The 16,499-nt window shown below is 44.4% G+C and overlaps 2 protein-coding genes across 9 annotated transcripts in view; one reads left to right on the top strand and one right to left on the bottom strand.

Moving 5' to 3' along the window:
- The window catches only part of ZNRF2 (zinc and ring finger 2), a 57,564-nt gene extending 50,788 nt beyond the window's left edge, over positions 1-6,776 (top strand). The window contains exons 5-6 of one of the 2 annotated variants that reach the window (XR_015773883.1): positions 907-1,535; positions 5,973-6,776. The gene's annotated coding sequence lies outside the window, so the exon portion shown is untranslated. Of the gene's footprint in view, positions 1-906 lie in introns of both variants that reach the window. The other variant, XM_005518992.3, reaches the window with a different exon arrangement.
- Positions 6,777-10,741: 3,965 nt separating this feature from the next.
- NOD1 (nucleotide binding oligomerization domain containing 1) overlaps positions 10,742-16,499 on the bottom strand; it is a 28,461-nt gene continuing 22,703 nt past the window's right edge. For all 7 annotated transcript variants that reach the window (XM_014248746.2, XM_088060908.1, XM_088060901.1 and 4 more), the window contains 2 exons: positions 16,244-16,327; positions 10,742-14,813 (listed from right to left, as the gene is read on the bottom strand). In XM_014248746.2, coding sequence (XP_014104221.2) covers positions 14,741-14,813; positions 16,244-16,327 — 157 coding nt within the window. In that variant the 3' untranslated portion in view covers positions 10,742-14,740. The remainder of the gene's footprint in view (positions 14,814-16,243; positions 16,328-16,499) is intronic.

Raw genomic sequence — 16,499 nt, forward strand, 5'->3', positions numbered from 1 at the left:
TTAGCAATAACTTTCTAACCATAGAAATGGAACAAAATTAAAACAATACGATTGTGTAATTTTGGATTGTTCCGTGAGTACTGGCATGTGTTTCTGACAGAAGGATTTTGGAATCATGTGAAAAGGTTGAAGCTAGGTATTTTCAAAACTACTCTAATGTTACTGCGTTCCAGAATGTTTAAAGCATATAAATAAATAAAGAAATGTTGATGTGTTTCTCTCCATCCCATCTCACAGAAGTTCACATTTTTCCAGCTTATGTTTTGTGTTAATGATTGCAGATCTGCAATCTGTGTTAAAAGTTTAAAGGATAGTTTTATTCTTCAGTTGACTAACTCAGAAACTTTATCTTACATTAAACAATTGCCTCTAAGCATTGCAAAGCACACCAACAATCATCATAATTCTTAGAGAAGTACAGATAGCTGAAATTCTGTCTGGTAGCTGAGAGTTTGATTTCATTGTTCTGAGGGAAATTTTTTAAAAAAAATATGAAGTATTAATGACTAGCATTTATTTGCACATTTGTTTCATGTTGCTTCATGTGTCTGTGTTGTAGGGGTAGCAAATAAAAACTCAAGGAAGATATCCTGCTAGGGAGATAATTGTTTTAACCTCAGGGCAATGTTAGCCAAAATAAATAAATAAACATGTTTCCTGTATTGCCCCTAATCTCTCTCTGGTTGTGGCAGAAGGCTTCATGCTGTTGGTGAACACCTCTGTCTCTGTACATGCTCATGGCTGTCCAGCCTCACGTTAAATTCTGTTTGCTTTTTCCACAGCAGGGATGGTGATAACTGGGGACTTAGGAAGAAAAGGGGAAGGAAAACTCGGTGGTTGTGCTCGTGCTGTTTGAGCGGTTTCTGTACTGAAATAATGGTGTTTTGTCTTCTGCTTTTCCATCAGCTGCTTCCACTGATCAGAAAACATAGGAGATGTGAGGTTCCCTCGCTGAACACAGCGTGCCTGGCTTGAGACTTATTTCTTTGTGGCTGAAAAAGGCAAAGATGGACAGTGACACAGAGAAAGCATTGCAGACACCGTTATACTTGCCAGTAGTGCTCGGTATACCAAACACTCATGCAAAGGACACACAGGGATTTTGAAAATGCTGCACATCCTGTAACAATCGACTCCCCAGAGACATTATTGACACTATTTTGTATTGAAGGCCAAAGTTCCTCATTTCAGCCTAACTTCTGGTTCTGTGAAGAAGCGAGTTATTGGACATGTTTCCTACTGCCTCCAGTGGAAGCGAAGACGTTCGATACATGCTATCTGAGACCCTTGCAGGGGAAAGGCCCCAGATTTGAGTGGGAACGTTTTCACCTTCTCGTTGGCTGAAGAACAGTAAATGGCAAACTAAATAAAATCTAACAGTGTGACCTTAATTTACTGAATTCACATCCTGTTTTACGTTCTTCACGTTTTTCAAGAACAGAAAACATAAACCGCTCTGCATAGGAATAGTGTATTTCAGAGTTTTGTAACTAAATCTTTGTCACAATGCAGTCCAAAGAGTAAAATCAAGACAGGTAACTAATTTATATTGATCAAGCTATGGAGATTGTTGAGATCTGCACATTGTATTGCTATTTAAGTAACTAAAACATCTCTTTTACTGCTTGTGAGTCAAAATGACAGAAAGAAATGCAGCAAAGCAAAATCTTACAGCTATGCAACTTTTTTTAAAATAGGAAAAAGAAAAGAATTACCAATTTTAAGTGCTGCCAGTTAAGGTAATTTGTTTAACGGGTATTTTTTTAAAAACGTTTCAGGTAATTATTTTATTGTACTACTCTCATCTCCCGGCTGCCTCCTGAGGTGTAAATGAATAACTGCAAATGTGGGCACAGTGAGAGGTTTTTATAGGCAATGGGTGAGATACCAGCGAGGTGGGATTTGTGTTTATTTTTCAGATGTGCACAAGTTCATGTTTCCTTGTTTGAATGTTTTTTTGGTGGCAGGATCTGTAGTACTTTGCATCTAAACCCTTGGTGTCTTCATGTGGAGACCAGCGTTTGACAGTGTAGGTTTTCATTTAGTTTGGGTTCTTTCTCTCTCTTTCTCCCTTTTTTTTTTTTTTTTTTTTTTTTTTTTAAATGCATCTGCATTTGTTTAATTTATTATTATTTTACTGTATTGTATTGGTATACCAGAGCTCCACAAAACACAGGATGTCTCTGGGTGGGTACACCGAGTAAAACTGTGGATATGTATTAGTTCCCACAAAGTATCACAGTTAAAATAGTTTTTTTTTTTAAAAAAAATACGATAAACTGGAACAGATATCAGGGTTTAGAAGCATACTTTTTATATCAAGAATTAATTGTAGTAGTTTTGAATTTCACAACACAGGGAAGAGTTTATGAATATTTATTAGCAACAGTATTCTTAGTGAGGTTTCAGTAGTTAAAATAAGTTGCACAATACTTCAGACATTTTCCTTGTACATAAATAATTCTGGTTGGATTTTTTGGGGGGGTTTTGTTTTGGTTTTTTTTGGTTTGGGGGTTTTGTTTTGGTTGTTTTTTTTTTTACACACTTCTCTCTGTTGCTGCTGTTATTTATATCAAAAAGGGCAAAGAACAGGAGCAACTGCTGCTATATGGAGAACAAGTGCAGTGCATGTTCCTAAACTCTCCCATCTTGCTTGAAGAGCAGTTCTTCCCTGGATTACATTTTCTCCTGAATGTTGCTCTGTAAAATGCCTTTGTTACGCTGCAAATCTAAAGGAGTCCAAACTAGATAATTGTCATAATTGCCAGTGCAGTTTCTACACTTTTGGGCTTGTATCACTGGTTTTAGCTGAACCTGTAAGCTATGGGGGGCCCTGTTGAGTTCTCTTTTTCAGTGGGAGCAGAATCATTTTGTCACACCTTTGATTCTGTAGTCACATCAAATGTACAGTCATTCCCTGTACAGAGTCCTTTTTCAATGAGAATATTTGTGTTGCCTTGTATTATCTTGGGGGAGGGAGGGAGGGAGGGGATGAGGAGTTACAGCACATGTAATACTCAAATAGTGGTGTTGCCTGCAGGCCCATTTTCCCAATTTTTTAAACTCCTGATACCTACTGAAAGTAAAACTTTTCCACTTGCATTGATTTAATGTTTGCTGTTGGCTTCATGCCTACAGAAACTCACCTATAGTCATGTAAAGGGGGTAGGTCGGTGTTTTGATGTCCTGTGCTCTGAGGTCATAGATAGTCTTTGGCTTGAGGGTTAAGTAGGTAAATACAACAAACATAAGTCTGTTTACAACTTGAGCTCAGTTTTAGTAGTTTGTACTTCTAGTTCACTTACTGTTTCCTTGAAAACCTTCATTTTCTGTATTCAGATGGAAGTAGATTTAAAGACCCAGCAGTTAGGACTATTGTTCCATGTTTAGGAACAGTGTTGGAAAAGCAGGTCACTAGCCATTGCACTGGTGATGCTTTTGCAGGCAAGAGTTCATCACTGCTTCCATCAGCACAGTAGAGCAGCAATTCCTTGGATTGTTTAAGGAACTGATGCAAGGTCAGCCTTAGTTTGACGTTCTTGGTATCCATAAATCTCCTCTGAAAGACTACGGGAGGTTTTCTTGTATCGAAACCTGTAACATAGACCAAGCCTGGAATGACCCTGGAAGCATGAGGGCGATGCTTGGGTTTGAAAACACCTGTGGAAACTCACCTAGGTAAGCTTTCTGTCACCATCAGCTGGTGATAACTGTACTGTAGGCACAGCTCTAGTCACAGACAACACCTTCATTTTGAAAATGTCCTCACAGGGGTGTCGACTCATTGTGCTTCAGAAGGGAAAAATAAACACCAAACAAGTCCTGTGTCTCAAACAAGGAACACCACACTTGTCCACAAGAAGCAATAACTTCCATTTCGGTGCGATATGCTTCTTTGCCTGTAAATATCTTGAGATTGCCAATTCTGTGCTGTTTCAGAGTATTTTCTGTCATCTGGCCTATATCTTCCCTAAGTGTGTAAGGGTGTGAAATAATTCCCATACTCAGGTCTGCCATAAACATGCTGCTTGCCAGCAGGGGAAGAGTAGATTTGACACTGTCTTGAAATGTGTGATTTTTCTGAACTTGTAGCATACCCGTGTCTCTTCAGTAGCAACTTGTGTTTTGAAGTTCATAGTGGAGGTGGCTGTGAGTTGGATTGTATGTAACCATACCCCATACAATAACAAGGGAGTCAAGACTGCTGGCAGCCCAGGGCACCCTTTGTCCTGGCTCTTATAAGTCAATAAATCTATAATAATGCTTCCCTTTGGAAGGAGGTAGCTCATTTTCTTTCAGTGTATACATTCAGCAATGAGTTGAGTGGGATGTAAAAGCAAAAATACAAAGCACACCACAAATGATTGGTATTTTATTTTTGGAAGGGATAAAGCCAAAACCAGATGGTCTTATTTGTAGTCAAGTTAGCTGTCATAATCAAGGGTAAGTGTACTGGGGTATTTTGGAATGGAAAACATGTAGGCAATGTACAGAAATGTGGGTGGATAGTTGTGACCTTGTTTTTTTTTCCCTGCTTCCCCCCTTATGATGTAAAGGGGCTTTTTGACTGAATCTCAAGTTTATCTTATCCAGCTTCTTAATTTTAGGAGCACTGGGCTTTTAATTAAGCTTTTCTGAAAGGCTGGAGAGCTGCTAAAACAGACTCCCAGGAGATTGAAATCTCAGCAAATATGGGAAAGAAAATTTTTTTCAGAAACATGGATCTTTGGTGTTTCTGGAGGGATATGTCTAATACACAAGGTGTGCTTAAGAATACTTGTAGTGCGCTGCCTTTTCTATGTGAGGGCTTTAGAAACTTGCTCCATTTCTTCCATGTTCTACCAAAAGCAAGGAACTTGAATGTTACTATTCTCTCTTTGTAAATGGTAGCAAAACATGCTGGTTTTGATACAGGCAGTGATCTCTCTGAGTTTCTGTGGCTTTTAGCTGCTTTCCTGTATTGAAAGAGTATTTGTGTGCAAATGTGGTATTAATTCTGCTCTGCAGTTGGGAGTTTCCTGCTGAGAGAATGACTGGGAGTGTACAAGTGCTACTGTGGGATCTTCCAGCTCACCTTTGCCAGTGGAAGATTCTCTTTTTTTGATGATTCACTTTCCACCCTTCCAAGCTTAAAAGCCATTTTGGTATCAATTTCTTCTCCGCCTAGCTGAAGACAAAGATGTATGTTAGGCCATATTCCCACATGAATAGGCTTTTCATTGGCATGAGCAAAAGTGATGTGAGAGGTTGTAACTGTAAGAGAAGGCTTGTTACAGGTTTCCTACAATCCAGCCAAATGTGTTTTTTTTCATGCAGCTCCTACCACTTAACTTCTTGTCATTCAAAACACTCTGCGAGAGAAATTCACAACAGAACTATGTCCAGGATTTGTTTCCTGAATGGAAAATGTGTGATGTTTCTGCTTCTCCACATAAGTTACCCTGCTCCTAAAGTCAAGTTGGAGATGTTTTAGCCTGTTGGGGGTTAAGAAAACCAACCCAGTCCATACTCTCAAATTACATTTGGTTATCTTACTCCACAATTGTAGGCTGGCTTCCCAAGCTGATTGTGCTCTGTAAAGTCATGTCTCAATTAGGACATCAGAGCTGATGATGGGATAAGCTGTAAAATGACCTCACTGTGGGGCATTATTAGTTGTTGAAGAGTTGCTCAGGTAAACCACCATAGGAATATCCGGCACCTGAAAAAGGCTGGACTTGGTTCTGTCTTGGATCTAGTAAGTTGGCAGTGTACAAGAAGTAAAAGGCAGCCAGCCCACTCACTGATCTTTCTGGCAGCTTTTAATCTATGTGTGTTTGTTTGAGAGACTTTTGCCCTTGGGTGTGCTTTGGCAAAGATTTTGCAACGATAAATAGGATTTGCTCGATTTTGGCAGAGTTTCAAGTGTAAGTAACCTGACATTGCAAGAACATAATCTGTTGCTGAATCCTGTTCCTCTTGTTTTCCCTCAGATCTGTCCCTTTTAATGCTGATATATGATATTTCATAGTAAACACTTCTCAACATGACTGGTCACAAGCTCTCAAGGTGTGAAATTTGAAGAGGAAGAGACATCAAAGCTTCATTCTGCTCTTGTATATATGAAAATGAGGCTTGAATATTTGTTACCATACAGTGAAGAATTCTCCCCTAGCTGATATTGCCAAAGCACTGTAACTTTCAAGGAAGAAGGGAGGTGGCTTAGCTGTAGAGGGGATGCTTTAATGAACTACGTAAAAACTTACTGTAACAAATTTTAAGAGCTGTGGTATGGCACTGAATGAGTGGTGATCCAGCATTAACCTTTATCCCGTGATTACAAATCTCATTCTGACTCTTCCTACCCTTTGGCAGATACCTGCTGGTAGGGAGCAGGGTGTGTACTCCCTTTTTTTTATATGCCTCTTCCTACAGAGCTAACCTTGCCCACAGTGAGTTGGAGGGAAGTCCATGCTAGCGTCTGAAATGCCACCTGTATGTGCAGTGGTAATGGACAAGATACCTTCCTTCATTACCCAGAGCAGATACCAGAATGTAATTTGCAATGTCTAATGTAGATGTAAAACATATTTGTTTGTTTTGCTGTTTTGTTTTGTTTTTTAATTGAGCAGTATGATTGCAAGTTGAGTTAAGTTGTTCTAAGGTACTCTTTTCAGTGGTTTGCCAGTACATAATCATGAATGAAAATATTTTTTTATTGATTTTTAGGTTGTATGTTTAACATTCCATTCATGTAAAATATGTACAAATATATGTAATAAATCTTTTGAAGCACAGTTTTCCCTCACACTCCCAGGTGATTTTTTTAAATTATTTTTTTTAAAGTATTGATTAAAGAGGCATTACTGTGGGACAGAACCTCTCTATGTCTGTGCTGCAATTTGAGCTGGAGCAGAGGAAGGAAAAGCAGTGCATGGGGTTTAGAGTCACAGCCAGAAAAAGCAGCTTGGCATCTCACCTGTCTGCAGTCCTGCAGAGGTGGGAGTGCACCCCTCTGAGCCAGCCTCTGGCCCCTCGGAGTCCCTCTCACTCTTCACCTGTCCCACAAGCAGTGATGTGACAGGTTTGCATCTGTCAGGCCAGGGAAGGTTGCAGCAGGTGAGAGCTGATGTAGCTGCTGTTTTGTGGGGGTGGATGGAGGTGAGATGTCTCTGGTTAATGCATCCTCTGTAGATCTTGAGCAGACATGAATGGCCTTCAAGGTCAGCAAAAGTTAGAGCTGCTAGGTCAGGAGGTAGGGAAACTCATGGGTGGTTTCAAAAGAAAGAAAAAAAAAGGAATATGGGGCAAAGATGGTAGCAAACAGTCCCTTCACATCACCTGGAGTCTGGGAACCTCCGTCAGAGGATCAAGGTAACTTAATAGCTGCTTTTTCCTTCAGGTTCCTCAAACCCAAATGCCACTTTAGCTTCTTCCCAAAACCCTTCATGGTTGCCTCTTGAAAACAGATTCCCTGACAGCATACCTGTGGCTGGGCAGCATGTGGATTTCTTTGTACCCTGATGGTTACCAGCACTCTCGTCTGTCCCTGAGCAGCTGGAAGGAGGCTACTATAGCAGGCTCCTGCAGAGACATGTTGATGGAGGAGGGAATTTCTGCCCAGAGTCACTGAGGGTGTTAAACTGTTCTCCAGTGGAGCATCCTGCTATGGGCAGAACACTGTGATGCTGACTGCCTGGAAACTTTCTCCTGGGGCAGTGGCTGCAGCTCTGCAAGGCAGGTCACCTCCAGCAGGTAGCTGTGCGTGTGAGAGACCTGGCTGGCTGTGTTACCGCTCCAAATCTTCCTGCCTGGCCTGGCAGCAGCTGGGGAGCTGTAGCCCTTCTGCTGAATGTAAAGTGAGATGAGGACAGGAAAACGGATGAGCCGTGTGGTTTTGGGTAGTGTACAGGGTAAGTCTGCTGCGGGGAAGGTGTGATTTTACACCTCTCCCCCCACACCAGTTGGGAGTGGAGCTGTGGGTGCTCCGAGTAAAACCAAGTGCATTTCACCAAGGTCATGTGGAGGATGTGGAGGAAAACGAAAGGAGTTCACTCTCCAGGCAGGAGATGCTTCTTGGGTGCTGTTCCCAGCCGGGGGGAGTTGTGCAGGCTGGTAATACCTGCTGATGGAACGTGATACACCGATTTATGGCACAGGTTCCAGCTGTGCTCTGTCCTTGCTTGCTCCACTTTTGAGATAAGCCCCTTGGTGTGGCTGGGGGTAGCTGAACCCATTGCTAAAAGCACAGCAACAATTGGACCATCACAATTCTCTCTGTGGGAGATGGTAATTCTAATGCATGAATTATTCAAGTCTGCAGCCAGAAACAGTTGGATGCCAGAAACAGTTGGATGTAGTAACTGAGGAATATGTTCCTATCATTTGTTAGAGTAACTTTTTTTCCACCACCCCTCCCCACTTCCCCAGCCGCTCCTCCCGGTCGCCTTCTGGAAAGCCTGAATTCCTTAACTGCCGGTTATTTCTGTGTTTTCCTCCTCAGTCTTGAGCTGTGTTATGGAAGCAATCGATAACTAGTTAGAGCCGAGTTTGGCTTAGCATCAGAAAAATCTGCTGGAAATCGTTCCAGTTCAGTAGGTACAGGATTTCATGTGTGAAATTTAAATTAGTGGCATCTGTTGGTATTACATCCTACCTTCCTCCCTATGGCTAGGACATGGGACATGCCATCTCTGTCCCAAGTTGCTTGTCCTGTAGGGTGAACTGGGATACTGTGCTGGCCCCAGGGTGTTCCTGGGAACTGTCAGCAATCGATGGTGATGTTGTACACGTGTGTGTGTGTCTGGCCCTGCTACCACACGCTGTTGTTTGGTACAGCCAATGGCCCACGTCCACTTCTGGATGCTGTGTTGTTTTTTAGCAGAAAGAGGAAAACAACACACAGCCTGCAGCAAAGACAGCAAGAAGGTGGGAAGAGTCCCCTGCGGCAGCAGGAGCTAAACAGGGAAGCTCCTCCCCTGGCTTTTGGGTGCCCTGTTCTGTAAGGTCTCGGTCTCTGAGGCTACAGCACCTGAGCAATGTCTGTGCCGGGGGGTGCAGGCTGGAGCCTGCTGCTGTCTGCAAACATCCCCTGGCATGTTTGCTCCGTAGAGGAGGCTCCCAGCTCCATCCCACCATGCAGGGAGAGGGGTGCTGGTGTCCAAAAAGCAAAACAAGGCCGTAGAGCACACTGCCTGTGAGGTGCCGTGCAGCTCACTCCTGCCGTCTCCTTGCCAGCCAGCCACTGGGAAACAAGGAGCCTCAGCAAAAGCCAAGTGAGACGGAGTTTTCCAGCCCTCATGTAATAAATCATCTGTTTTCTGAGGGGGATGAGATCAGGGATGCATAGTGGCAAGGAGGAGGGTGTGACATAAATAAATAACTGCATGTAGCCCATCCTCAGTTGACGCAAGATGAGTCACTCCTCGCAAAGGCAGGAGCGTGGCGGAGGCAGATCTGAGGCGCAGGGACACGGCCCGGGCCGAGCCCGCTGGAAGCGGCAGGTGCTCGGTGCCTCTCCGCCCTTGGCCCCTTATCTTCCGAGGCAGCTTTTGCGCCGAGCTTCTGCCCTGCTTTCGTTTCTTCCTGTTTACAGATGGCTTCGTTTGAACACGCGTTTACATTTTAACAAAACCTCCCCCCGCCTCCCCTCCCTTCCCTCCTGGCTGTTTCTTTGAGCCGGCTTCAAACAGAAGGAAGAGGAAGCTGCCAGGCCTCTCCCCGAGCCCCATCGGGCTTTGTCACCGAGGAGCCACCACGGTGGGGCTGTTCCCACCCCGCCTGGCACTGGCGGCTTCTCACCCTCTCCCTCCCCCTGCGGACCGGGTGACTTCTCAAGGCAGCAGGTTTCCTCCTCACAAGTCACCCGGGCCAGGATTAACATCTGCTAAACTCGGGATTAAAGTGTCTGGCAGGTAATGGGAGCATGAAAGCTTGACAGCTTCATTTGCTCCAGCCTGTGAGGTCCAAGTCTGCCAGCTTCAGCTAATTAAGTTGCTGCCTTCAGTGTATAAAAGGGGATCCCCAGACGGGAGAGGCTGGGCATAATTTAGTTCTTTGCAAGGGGTTTGCTGGAGCTCTGGCTCCCTGCCCCACGGGAGCAACGGGGACACTTCTGCACCGGGGCTGGTTTGTTGTCACCGCTCGCTGCAGTGACAGAAGTGGCCCTTCAGTCACCTCCTGAGCCAGCTGCCTGTGTGGGGTGGGATGGGCAAGCGTGTCACCTTTCTCAGACCAGCACTGCACACTGGGCAGCCTCCTGGGGCTGTTGGGAGCCCCCTGCCAGCAGCCCTGGTGCCAGCAGCAGCTGCAGGCCCTGTGTGTGGCAGGAATTTCTGTATCGCCACCCTAAAGGGCTGCTTGAGCCCGGCAAGTGCTGACCTCGAGTGGGTGAAGTGGCATCAGCACTGCCCAAAACCTGCTGTTTTCCAGTGCATCACCCAGGGACCCCCTGTCTGCAAAAGGCACAGGACATTTCCTGCTTTCCCAGTATAAAGCAATGACTGTAGTTTTTGCCCCTGGCTGAGTAAGAACAGTTTTTATTCCTTAACCCACCTGCTGTGACCTCTCATGCCTTGGTGCTCCTGCAGCTGAAACTGCTGTTTTCTCTGAAACATCATCCCTGTTTTCAGGTCCCTCTAAGGGCAGCTATTTCAAACGTCTGCAGCTCGTGCCATCAGCTCTCATTTACCTCTGGGAGTGGAGAATGAATATGGGCTGACCTCAGCCCTGTCGAGACTCACAGGGGATTCAATCAGCAATTTCCCAGGATGAAAGAGGAGCTCCCCTAGCACCTGTGGTACTCCCTGCATCCTCCCACCTTTTGTTCCCACTCCAGCAAGTGAAGAAGGACTTGCCCCAGTTGCTCTGCTGTGTTTTCAGAAGACTGACCTATCCCACAGAGCAGCTAAGAGCCTCCAGCAAGCAAGAAGAAACCTCCTCCTGTGAGTAAATTTGGAGTCCCTGAGTGAAGCTGGCAGCTCCCAGCCTGGCCTCCGTTTTCATCTAGCACGATCCTGCTGTTTTGTTTCTACCTACTAAAGCAGCAGTTAAGGCCTTTGTGTACAGCTGCAGCTTTTTTGTGCCAAGATTCCATCTGCTGAAAACCAAGTGGTTTCTGCAGTGACCTCTCCTTCCTCATGGCAAACCCATCCCTCACTGCTGTTCACCTGGCTCTGATGCAGCCTGACTGCAGCCATTTGTACAGCTTCGCAGTGGGCTCCTGTTTGTCTGCTGAGACAAGGTAAGGGAGCAGAATGAAGCTACAGAAAAGCAGGCATGGGTATCTTGCTGTATTTCGGCATCAGTACTGCTCCCTCGGCATGGGATGATGAGATTGGGATCCTCCGCTGGCTGTGGTTGAAGAGCACAGGCTGCATGGCCTTGCACCACCCTGCAAATCATAAACTGTGGTCTGGCACCTGGAGACATGTGTGGCACCAAGTGAGCCACACCAGGCTCAGACCAACACCCTTTCCTGAAGACCTGAAGGCAAGTGCATGACTGGAGCCGCACTGCATCGTGGCAGGGCTTCCTTGAGGGCTGCAGGGTCACCTGGCACCAATAAACACGCACAGCTTGCACCAGCCAAATACAAGTAGTAACACCTCAAGCCAGCAAGTCTTTGCCCCCAGCAGCAGCAGGTGGAAATGCAAAGAGCTCCTGTAGTCAGTGTGGCAGGAGGATTACAGGGGCACAGCATAGCTGCAGCACATCCCTGAGGCACCACTGTGCTTTCCCTCGCTGCCCTTAACTGAATTGGCACCTGCCTCTGGAAGGGCCCCTCATGGGCAGTGGCAGCTGTGAAAGGCCTTCTCCAGCTGTGGCTGCTCCTCTCTCTTGTCTGTACCCAGAATTAGATGGGGTGTCACTGTCCCATCTTGATTCAGCCAAGCATCTGCTTGACAGGGCAGCCCAAGCACTTGCAGGCAGCTTGTTCTTTAAAAAGCTGTTTATTATCACAGTGGACGAGTGGAAAAACATGACGCTGTGTACACAGAAGGCTTCAGCAAATTACAAACAAGTCTTAAAAAAGTTACAGTTGTCTCTGAGTAAACAAGGCTCTCACTGCAAGCTGCAGAAGTGAGGGCTCCAATGCCCCTTACGAAGAGGCCAGAAACGCTGTGCAGATAAACAAGGGATGTCTGGCTGCTCCCAGAGCAGCAACCAGTTTGTCCAGCATGACTCCCAGAGCTGCGATGTGCTCTGAGAAGCAGACACCCTGCTCTGGCTGAGCTGGGAGCAGGATGCTATGAAACCCCTTGGTTCTGTCAAACCCAGAGTGAGCTGTGCTCAGACCTTCAGCCCAGTCCAAACAACCGTCTGCTGCCCAGAATCACCTCTGGAAGAAGTGGCTGTGACTGGCTCTGTCTCTGGCACTGTAATCAGTGCCTAGCTCTGTCCTACATGCAGCTGGGCTTGATCCTGCCACCACTTACCCTGAGGCTGCATTTAGCTGCTGCAGACCTGTAAATGCTGCTGTAGCCCTGTAAATGCTACTGTCCCTGAAAACATCCCCTGGATGCCCAGCTTGTAACAGCCAGGTATGGAACAAGATTTGCAACAGGGCTGAGCTTGTCACTATGAACAATGCCAAAGGCTGCTCTAGCCCAAAAAAGGGGCAGATGTGACCACACTGGAAAGCTTGGGGGAAGCTCTTTTAGTCAGTTAGTGAAATGAAGACAGGAACTGTAGTTTTAAACATGTTTTCTACCTGGTAAGTAATTCTGTGATTAGAGCAAAGTAGGAGCACACTTCCTCAAACACAGGCAAATGATACCTCTGGTGAAGGCCCTTCCTTACACCAGTATCTTCTCCCTTCCATCAGAGTAGGCTGGGAAAACACACTTTGACAAGGTGCATGAGTCTCTGATTTGTTAAAGTCACTGAGAAGTCTTTAAAAGGCTTTGCTTTGGCAGATGTTTTGGCAATTGAAATCCAGTTCATCTGTAACTGTGTGCCCTTTTGCTTCAGTAAACAAATGGCTCAGGTGCAGAAATCATTCACGTTAGCTGAGTTCCCTCTGGCATGGTTGAAAAACCTCATCTGTCTCCCTGTGAAAAATCAGTGTTGATACCACAGGCACAGAGGAAAAGCCATTGAAAAATAACTAAGTTGGGTTTTTTTCTCATTTTTTCCTTTATAACTGCAGGTTTTGTGAGAAACCCTTGTGAGCATTTTAAAATGTGTTGGGGAGCTGAAGGGAGTAGACAGAATTGAGGGCTGGGAAAGGTTTGCTACCACATGGGAAATGGAGAAGCTCAGACCTGCAAAGCAAGCATTTTCTTTGCTTCATGGGGCAGATTTGGGAGATGGGAAGGTAAGGGTTCACTACTTTGGCACTTAAACTGAAGATTCTTCTTCCAACCTACCAAGGTTTTGTGGGTTAGTCAGCAACTGGAGAATTGTTTCTCAGAGTTTGAGTGGGGGGGGATGGTAGCATGGGAGAAGGAAGGAAAATGGCTCACACTTCTATTTTAGGTTTATAAACTCAAACTACCTCCTACACTGCGGGGTAGAGTTTGAGTTTATAAAGCTCCCACAAAAAATAATCAAATACCCCACTCCTTTGCTAACTGGTTTCTTTTAAAGCCTCTAAAGTTACACTTCCTAAACAATAATAATTTAGGGGAAGATCATGTTTTCTTGCTGGTCCTTATTATTACTGCTGCCCCTTGCCTTGCTCTGTCCACTGATTCGAGCATAAAAGCTTTCCAAGCCAATCTCAATCCTCCTGTGTGCTTGCCTGTTGCTGGGAGAAGGGATTTCTACTTGATGCAGCTGATTTTCAATCGTCCTTTCTCCCCACTGATGCTGGGTAGTGCCACCAGCACGGTGCCCAGGCCAGGAGCCAAGACAATGAACAGCCTGCTAATTAATTGTTCACATTTCTCTCCAGACCCCCTCCCCAGAACAAACACGGTGGAAACAGGAGGCAGCTGTTTCTATGCAGCCCTCTGGAAATTTGAAGCAGAAGTGGTTTACTGCCTGTGTTATGGTTTTACAGTGGTGGCAGGAAGGACTTCTGGTTGCATGAAAGAAAATGGATTGGCTTCGATATGGGAAAAAAATTACTGAAAGTAATCTGAGCCTGATGCATCCATTTCTACCCATCTAAAAAAAAAAAAACAACAACAAAAAAGCAGTGTCTACAATGCTGCCTGTAGTCAGTAGAGAAATAGGGATCTGATTTCTAGGCAGGATGAAGGCATTAATGTTCAAAACACTGACACCAAGCAACTACTATAGATACCATTTCTGGTAAAGCTGTGTATATATTAATTTTCAGTTCTGAGGCAGAGCTCAGAGCTGGTGGAGTTTGTGCATCTTGCACCCTTTCTTACATATGGGGTTTTTTTTTGGTTTTTTTTTTTATATTGATAAAGACACTTGTGTGTCTTTATTTACATATATAAATAAGAGATTATTTACATCACTGTACAGAATAGATCTAAACTCAGTTATCAAAATGCATACACCTGCCAGTGGATTTAGTCTATTAACACTTTGCATTTCATCTTCAAAGCACCAAACAAACATTAATTATTTACCCAGGCAACTTCCCACTCACCAAAAGGATTAAGAATAATGGGCAGGGTAAGGGATGGAGCTGAGGGAATGCAGTGTGTTCATAAAAAGGCAGCTCACTGTGTATCTCTCTCCTGCCACAAGCACTGTAGATTTATGCCTTTATAAACTCTGCAGTCCAAATGTAGGAGTAACCTTTGTTAACACCAGCTTGGCAAAATGGGAAAGTCCTCATTCAAAAGCAAATGATCCGCTCTTCATTTTCAAAAACTTTGGCCTCTTCTTGGCTTATCAGGTTCCCGTTCAAGCTGGAGGAGTACAACAAAAGGGATGTGAGTGAAAGTAAGGTAGTGACTGTTGCCCATCTTCTGTTTTACCAACGCTTTGGTGCAGAGGTTTGCAATGCCACATGGGCTGCACGCTCCTCAACTGGGAATGGGTGTTAGGCCGGATACAGCACTGCTGTTCCCACTGCACATCCAAGGAACAAGGCTTCTCCCTCAGAAATAAAACCTGAACACACAGCTAAGCTCCAGTAACTGAACTCGGTATTGGAAACTCAGCTGTTTGCATTTCAGCAAGCAGCACATAGTTGACAAAGGTTCTTACTGTACAGTGGGCTGGTTTAAAGACATTTAAAATCTCCAAAGCATTTTTTGTCTTCCATGACAACATGGAGAAAAAAAATTCTGTGAAGTACTCAGGCATTATTAATGTGAAATGACTGATAGCAAAATTTTCAATTGTGGCTATGTAAAGATAATCTACATTGATACTGACACCCCTGAAAATGAGCAGCCAGGTTAAGTGCTGCTCTCAGAAATGTTGAAATCCATTAAACCATTCAGATTTATGAAATGACTTGGGTTAATGAATGCCTCTGAACATTCAGGCCAGAATCAAAAGACAGATTTCAGTCTGAAGATTCAGAATGATCTGAGAGGAAATTGATGCTTCTTCTGTAGACGAAAGCTGACAGTGGCTTTTGAAAAAAGTACCTCTTCCACATCTCCAGGGAACACACTAGTCAGACAGTGAGTCATTGTCTTTCTAAGCAAGAATTCCGTGTCCTTTCACTAAAACAAATACATATATTTAAAAATAAATTTCATGTTCAAAAATAAAGCAGCAGTGCTAAAACCAGCTCAGTTCTATTGACTCCTGAGCTCCCTGAGGTGAAGGAAGGAACGTGGTATTTGGCTTTCTGCCTTAAATGTACATGTGTGACTATATGATGCCCACCTAATCTAAAACAAACAAGTCTTACAAAAAGTTAATCTCCTTGTAACTTAGCACTTTCAGTATGTTTGGAGCACTGCCCAAAAAATCCAAGCACAAATTCTGCAAACCAGACTAGTAATGCTGATTAAAGGTAGCTATCTCCTGCTTGTTTGGCATTTAGGTCCTGAAAACCATGAACACATTCAGAAGTTTAAAAATAAAAACAACATGCAAAACTTGGTCTATAAATTCAGGCCCTGATTCTGCAAACACACACATTCTGCCAATCAGTGGTACAGACAGATGTGAACCAAGAAAACCGCCTGACATTCATAACACACAAGGAAATGCTTTAATGGCAGTGGCTTTTTACCTGTTTGAAATCCACAGCTGCAACTACAACCCCTGCCTCACATAAACTTGCTCTGGATTTTTTAGGCTGGGATGTAGTAAGGCCAGTAGGATTTTAAATGGAAAGAAAGTGTACAAAGTGAGCCTTTGAGAAAGGGACCTTTACCAGATTTCTTGAATAGTTGTGTTCTCCTTGAGAGCTTCGCTGAGGCACTTCACCCCTTTGGCTGTAATTTGATTCTGGATAAGCCTAAAAAAAAAAAAAAAGCATTTCAAGTCAATCTAACATGCAAATTAATTTGCAGCACATGCACAACCTACACTCAGCTTGACATCAAGGAGCAAAGCTGTCTGCCACAAGAAAATGACTGTGATTTTATCTGTGAGAACGGTATACAGTATTGGTCAAATGTCCCACATGC

Source organism: Pseudopodoces humilis, chromosome 1 (assembly GCF_049639895.1).
Source record: "Pseudopodoces humilis isolate 2021_Gansu_Grassland_sample_001 chromosome 1, ASM4963989v1, whole genome shotgun sequence".
Taxonomy (NCBI): Eukaryota; Metazoa; Chordata; class Aves; order Passeriformes; family Paridae; genus Pseudopodoces; species Pseudopodoces humilis.